At 37.3% G+C, this 7,166-nt stretch overlaps 1 protein-coding gene across 1 annotated transcript; it reads right to left on the bottom strand.

The window, feature by feature from the left end:
* Nucleotides 1-2,974: 2,974 nt before the first annotated feature.
* LOC113737651 (G-type lectin S-receptor-like serine/threonine-protein kinase LECRK3) lies at nt 2,975-4,402 on the bottom strand. The gene has a single exon (XM_027264847.1). It carries the CDS (start codon nt 4,400-4,402, stop codon nt 2,975-2,977), a length of 1,428 nt encoding a protein of 475 aa, XP_027120648.1.
* Between the last annotated feature and the right edge of the window lie 2,764 nt (nt 4,403-7,166).

Here is a 7,166-nt window from a genome sequence, read left to right as displayed (position 1 = left end):
TTTACTTCTTTCTATGCTTTCTTCACTAACCAAGCAAAACAAGCACATGCGAAACAGCTTGTGCATGTTAAGTATGTCTTCTATCAAGGTAGCTAAACTGCAGTTGGAGGGGCTCCTATTCTTTTTCTGTCTCATCAGTTCTTGGTTATGAGAGTGGATCGTGATCCTACTCCATTTTTGCTCTAGAGCTTTACACAAAACCAACTTGATGGCCACTGCTTCATTTATGGTTTTATCTCCCAAGCTTCTCTCTTTGAGTGCCCATTTCGCCATCAGAGTATTTGGATGCCTCCTAACTGTAACTCCAATCCCCAGCGAGTCCTGACCTTGCTGACTCTTTGTTGCCACCTCTAGAACAATTGCACCTGCTTCAAGAAGCTCCTGATGATGTTCTGCATTGTTGGAAGTTGTTTCTCCTGTGCCTAGACTGGTCTTAGTGTTCTTGCTTTCCTCTTGTTCCAACCATTCCTTATGAGCTTTACTAATTGTCCTAGCTGGTGAGCAGCTGCTTTTGTTTTCAAATTCCTTCTTGTTCCTCTCTTTCCACAACTGCCATAAAATACTCGCAGTCAGTCCAATATGCTCCATCCCTCTTGGCCTTTTCCTTGCCTCTGAAACTCTGATCCACCAACGTTTGAAATTTCCTTGTTGGTCTACAGCACCATCCCATTGAATTGGTGCAGCCTTCCATACCTCCTGTGTGTGTTGACAATTTAAACATAGATGTTCCACTGTTTCCTGCTCTTCCCCACAGATTCTACACACTGGATCTCCCAATCTTGTCTTCCTGTAGATTTCTGCTCTCACTGGTAGTGCACCTGTTATGCATTTCCAAATGAAAATTTTTATCTTATGTTTGATGTTGATTCCATAAGGTATTCCACATTTGCTTAGCTTGCTGGCTTCCTTCTGTGATACTGGGACCTGCTGCCTCGGCTTGCTCCTTCTCAGCTTCTGTACCTTCTTTCATAAGGAGTTTATAGCCTGAACTGACCGTGTATATCATCCCTGCATTGTGTTGCCAATAGTAGCTGTCCTCTCTCCTAGTCAAACTTAAGGGGATATTTAAGATCTTCTCCGCATCCCTTTGATTGAAATACTTAAAGATGATGTTTCTATTTCATCTTTGATGACTGATTAACTCATGCACCATCTTCAAGTCACTACTTTGAGGTCTAGGGGAGGTTGGCTTACCAGAACTATATCCAGGAATCCATCTATGATCCCAGATGCTTGTGCTTCTCCCGTTGTCAATCCTTCTAATCATTCCTTTGTCAATTAAGCATCTGGCTCCTAATAATCCTTGCCATAACCAGGAAGCATTCTTGTGTGTCTTGCATGTTAGAATAGATTCCTTGGTGAAATATCTAGCTTTCAGCACTTTGCTAATCAGGAGATTTGGTTTGGTGATAATTTCGGTTGAGATAAGGTCAGACATCTCTGAATACATAAAGCTCGGAAGGACGGTTGGGAATTTCCACTGGTTTCTTTGTAATTTGAGTATTGATTTTGTCCTTATTTGTCTTTTTAGGCATGATAGAACTCATTGTGAGGTAATTTCTGTTTCATGTTTGTCGGCACTAGTTTTGAATTTTGGTGGCCTTATTCCAATTTCATCACTGTTACGCTGGTTTCGCTGTTGTTTCTCTACAGATTTTGGCCTTTTTGGTCTTTTTATTGAGAATAGTATTTTCTGCCCAGATTTCTTTGGGCCTGTAACGTTTTTTGCAAACTCTATCGCCTTTTGTTGGTCAATTTTGTTTGGGTTTCAGACACGAAAAATACCACTGTATCCATCTATATATCGCAAAAAAAATATGATATGCAAACAAATCAGCAACTTTAGCTGACAAATTATTCTTCACAAGTTAAATAGTACCAACAACAAACAATTAAAAAATTTATACAATTTACACATTACTAATCAATACTATATATTACAAAAATTAACGCAACCTAGGATAATACACCTCAAATTACACTATCATACACGCTAAGAAATCCTTCAATTAATCCACTTTCACAACTTTCACTAGCATAAAATAAATTAGAACCAATAATCAAATCAAAATTGGACAAATCATAAATATACTGTAAACAATAAAAATACCAAAACAATGCAAAACAATTAACCACTCTACCAATAGATAAACATAACATAATCATAATCATTCAAAATAATACAAAATATGACAAATTCATACTACATTATGTAAATTATATTACAAATCTTTACACATATTCCAATATAAAATACATGTACATATAATTAATAAACAAAGAGATGAGGGTTGGGTTGGATGATCAAATAAGAGAAATGGTAAGTAGGAGATTTTAAATCCAAGATTTCCCACGTATACTAATAATAATAATAAAGAAACCTATCATACCCCAAAAACACACAAAAAAACATACAATATGGGCTCCTCGCGACGCCACGGGGACCAATGCCTAGTTTAATATAAAATCCCAAAAGAGATAAATGAAGTATCTAAACTACTAGTAAAATAATCAATAACATTAGTCAATTAAATAGTTTTAGTTAAATGAAGTATTTAAACTAGTAGTAAAATAATTAATAATATACAATTAGCCAATTAAATAGTTTTAGTAAGGGAAGGACCAAAAGATTCGGGATTTCACAATAGCAATCTTGCAAGAGTGCCATGGCTCATATGCTCGTACACCAATAGCCGATGTTGTCCTTCATCACAGAATCCAAGCGACGGGACCAAATTTTCGTGGTTAGTCTGACCCATTGTTATCACTTCACTTCAGCACGAAATTCCTTCTCAGCGTCTTAAGCCATTCTAACTTCTTGACTTCAACAATGCTGCTTTCGGAACTAATTTTGTAACTCATCTTTTATACACACAATGCCAAATGATCCCCCTATCCAACTCTTCCTTAAATCGATTGGTAGCTTCTGCAAGCTCTTTGTATGGAAAAATATGCTAATTTATATCCCCCAACATCAGTATTCAAATGATATTACCCTCTTTTTCCGGTGCATGAGGTAAAAGCCCAAACGAGCAGTCGTAATGAATATCAAGTTTACTAAGAAAGAGGTGCCAAGAAGGACAGGTTCCACACGTATAAAGGTGCCTCGGTCCTTTGGCTTTGATCCATCACTCTTGCGGTATTTGATGAAAGCTTTGGTGTGAATAGTCTTATCTGCCTTCCCATTATATAGTGGCGGCCCATGCTTCCAGCAATTGTTTTCTTTGTAAATGGCAACAGCGCAGAAACAATCATGCAAGCAATTTTGCACACAGCCTCTTTCATTTGAAGGATGTATTTTCTCAAACTCAGACAGTGGCCAATCTATGTTATAGACAACCACAAAATCATAAAGGTTTTCTGCAGAGCCCCCATCTACTTCAGCACAACTAAGAGTTGAGTTTGGTATGCAGCTGCCGTACGTGTCATCTGGATCAAGCAATACATACCTTTTTGGACACTCACAAACTGGTCTTCCATTTTTGAGGTTGCAAATGTTGTTAAATCCACAAGCTCCACTGCCCCTGTATGCTCGAAGGCTGATACATATATTCGGCGGCAAATACGAAAGAACCTTCCAGTTCGGATTTCCAGTCAAAGTCCTAGGATGATAATAATGTGTGAAGACCCCATCAAAATCTATTGTTGCCCGATGATAGTTTTCTGATGCTGGTGGTATTGAAACTAGATTCAGCTGCTCTGTTTGATTGTCCTTTTTCCTTATGTACATGGCGCCTCTGCCATCAAAAGTAACTTGGCTACCAGAATACAGCGGATCTCTAGAATCAGAAGTGTTACTGTTGTAGTACTCAGCATCGTCATCCGCAACAAGCACTAGATTCCCGTCATCGTGAAAGCGGAGATAAAATCGTCCGCTAGAGAAGCTTGTTGCTGACTTTCGAGAAGAAAGAGACTCACCAATTTTCAATTCTTGATTTGGCAGTATCGTATCAGCAGGATGTTTGAAGCTTTCCCAGAGCCAGCTATCATCATTCCCCTTGAGGATAAAATTGCCGGTATCATTCATAAAGCCATGATCAACTTGAGCAGAATCAACTTTAGGACTCCAAAGTTGTAAGCCTCGAGGGTCACAGAGCACAAGCCCTGTCTGAGGATCAAGCTTTACAGTCGATCCTCGCGGCACTGGATTTGTTGAATAAACAAACCAAACTACAGTTTTGTCGGGTATCTTGTGATACCATATGGAAAGCAAGAACAGATCCTTATCCTGAACTTGCTGGAACCCGAATGCAAAATCGCCAGAAGGTGAAAGCCAAGGACTAGCAGATGTTTCACCTGCAGTCAACGTACTGCCCAAAGGCACAATACCATTTTTTTGAGACAAAGCAGATATTGGGAAGAGAAACAAGAAGAAGATGAGTTGTATGAATAGGGATGCCATTGCAAATAGATAGTTCAGTCCTGTTTACACGTTATATGCATAGAACAATTGGTTGAAAGACTTTGGAGTCAACTCTTGCCTAGTACTTTGAGACAAAGCAAATATTGGGAAGAGAAACAAGAAGAAGATGAGTTGTATGCATAGGGACGCCATTGCCATAGATAGTTTAGTCCTGTTTACATGTTATATGCATAGAACAATAGGTCGAAAGACTTTGGAGTCAACTTTGCCTAGTACTAGTGTCTATTTTTGTTTTATGGTCAAATAACATTTGTCTTACACGGTGTACTATGCATTTGAATTTATGTTATTTAAAGTGACAGATCAAGTATAATGACGATGGGAGATGAGATTCAATTTTTTAAAGGTTACGGTGATGGCTAACGCGCAAATGACTGTTTGTTTGCCTCAATTTCTCCGATTCTATGATCATTTACGCGTATGGGACCACATCTGCATATACAGCTGGAATCTGGTTACTACCATTAACGGTTATTTATTTTTTTTTTCTAGTCCAGTGATCAAGCTACAATGAGTAGTTTTCATACACAACAGCGTGTAAGAAAAAATAGTACTTTATCAATTCCGGGTAACAAGTAACCGTCTAGTCCATAATTATACTGCTTCTCAAGTCATGACAAATCATTTCATCTGAAATTTTCTCAAAATCGACTTGGTAAAACACTAAAACTGATGCTTGACGGCCTGCAAGTTCCTATTATAATTTATGCGGTAAAATTTGTAACTAAGAAAATCACACAACTGTTCAGAAAACTAGCAAGTAAATGGTGCTCTTATGCAATTGTCGTTTTTGGTTAACATGTTAATTAATTTTCTACATTACATTAAACTCTTGAAACTAATCGGGATTTGGCATTGAATACACATTGTCATAACAACACCTAAACATTGAAGACTTGACTTTGTCAAGGGGGTCTAATATGCGTTTCCTTCATAGGCTAGAAAATATATAAATGGTCTGTGTCGGCCTTGGCGTTCCGCGTTTGCGTCAGCCTCATTGCTGACCAACTTCAAGTAATAAACAAATAAGTTGATTTTGTAACATTAAAATGACAAACAGAACAAATCAGTGACATCAGCAGAGTATATCTAGTGGAGTATTAACATTCTGCAAAGGAATATGCTTAAAAGGGGTGAGTCCAACTGTAAAATGTACACTTTTTTAATATCTAAATAAAAATCAAGAAAAATAAATAGATTTTTACGTAAAAGTATGAAAATTTTTGTTGAATTGGGTTGAAAAGATTAATTATTTTTATTTGGATTGTTAGAGCATAAATGTTTGAATAATATGCATGTGGTTCTTATTTGTGATTAAGATATTAAGATGGGTCCATGATGTTTGCATTATTGAGTGCATTGTTGTTAATGTACGCCCTGTTGATTAATGAATGATTGATATGTGCATTTTTTTTTATCAGAACAATGTAGCACACTTATAACTTTAAGGTGCCGGTGCCGCCATGAAGAGTTGATTTCATACACTCCCCATCCACATTATGAAGGTGGAGATGTATGTGTCATTAACTATGTTGAAAGCAGAGGTTTAAGCGTTTTTTAAGTAGATAAATTGATTGAAAATGCTGGAGCAGTTGTACACAACATAAACGTTCTAAATCAGAACTACAAGTAGCTATTTCTATATTTACAGAATTGCATGCTATCATTGACAAGATCCAAAAGCATTCTGTTTCTACATTTACAAATTCAGTCAAATTTCTATCCCATGAAAAAAAAAAAGAACCATAGCCAGCAGCCCCTACTCACTCCAAACTTGGTACCAACGTTGCCTCTCTTGCATGCCCCCTTGTTTAACAGATATCATAAGCAGCATAGCTAACATCAGGATAATACAAATCATAATTTTTTCTCTTCTTCGACTTTTTTGATTGTTTCCTCTGTCCGATTTATCCTTCCTCTTGCACAGATCGATTCATCAAGCCATTCAAAATATTTGCACCTATCCAGTCTCTACGAATACAACCACATTCTTATAGCATCAGCAAAGTGAATTTTCTGTACTTTACTTACAAAAAATTGCATTATGCTTACCGACCATCTTGGACAACCATAGAATCTTCTTCTAGGATTATCATCCCGCCAACAAGTCATCAATTTTGGTCTTAATCCACATCTGCAAACACGGCTGCTGCTATTGGACGAAATTGAGGATTCTAAGCTTCGCGACCTCATTTTAGGGCAAGTATCAATTGAAGATGAATTTTTGTTGCTTGAGCCAACTGATTACTCCATTAACTCTACTCCATTTCTTCGTAGATTGTAGATCTGGAAGCTAGGGTTTGAAATTGAAAATTGGAAATCAGTGTGAAAAGGGGAAATTTGGAGAGGAAAGCAACGAAAGAAAGTGAGAGTAAAATGCTACATTTTGTTTTGTTGGTTTTGACCAACAATTTAGTTTTTGTTTGTGAGCCTTCTTCGTCCAAATTGAGCAATTTACCGTTTTTGGACTAAATGTGGACAGAATTTGTTGTCGAAAAGTTTGGGGACCAAATGTATTTCTAACTCAAAGTTTAGAATGAAAAGTGAATTTTTTGCACAAATCAAAGTTATTGGATTAACCTTAACATCCTACAATCACGAAGAGAATTCTTCAGTCTCACCATAAAATGCATATACTAAAGCCAAAAAGTACTAATATATGAGAGTGAATCCTAATCTCTCCATTTCCCTCAATACACCCGTAGATGTGTGACACATATCATGTGAGGAAGGGCCAGGATCA

This window comes from Coffea arabica, chromosome 1c (assembly GCF_036785885.1).
Source record: "Coffea arabica cultivar ET-39 chromosome 1c, Coffea Arabica ET-39 HiFi, whole genome shotgun sequence".
Classification (NCBI taxonomy): Eukaryota; Viridiplantae; Streptophyta; class Magnoliopsida; order Gentianales; family Rubiaceae; genus Coffea; species Coffea arabica.
This window is presented reverse-complemented; position numbering and strand designations above follow the sequence as displayed.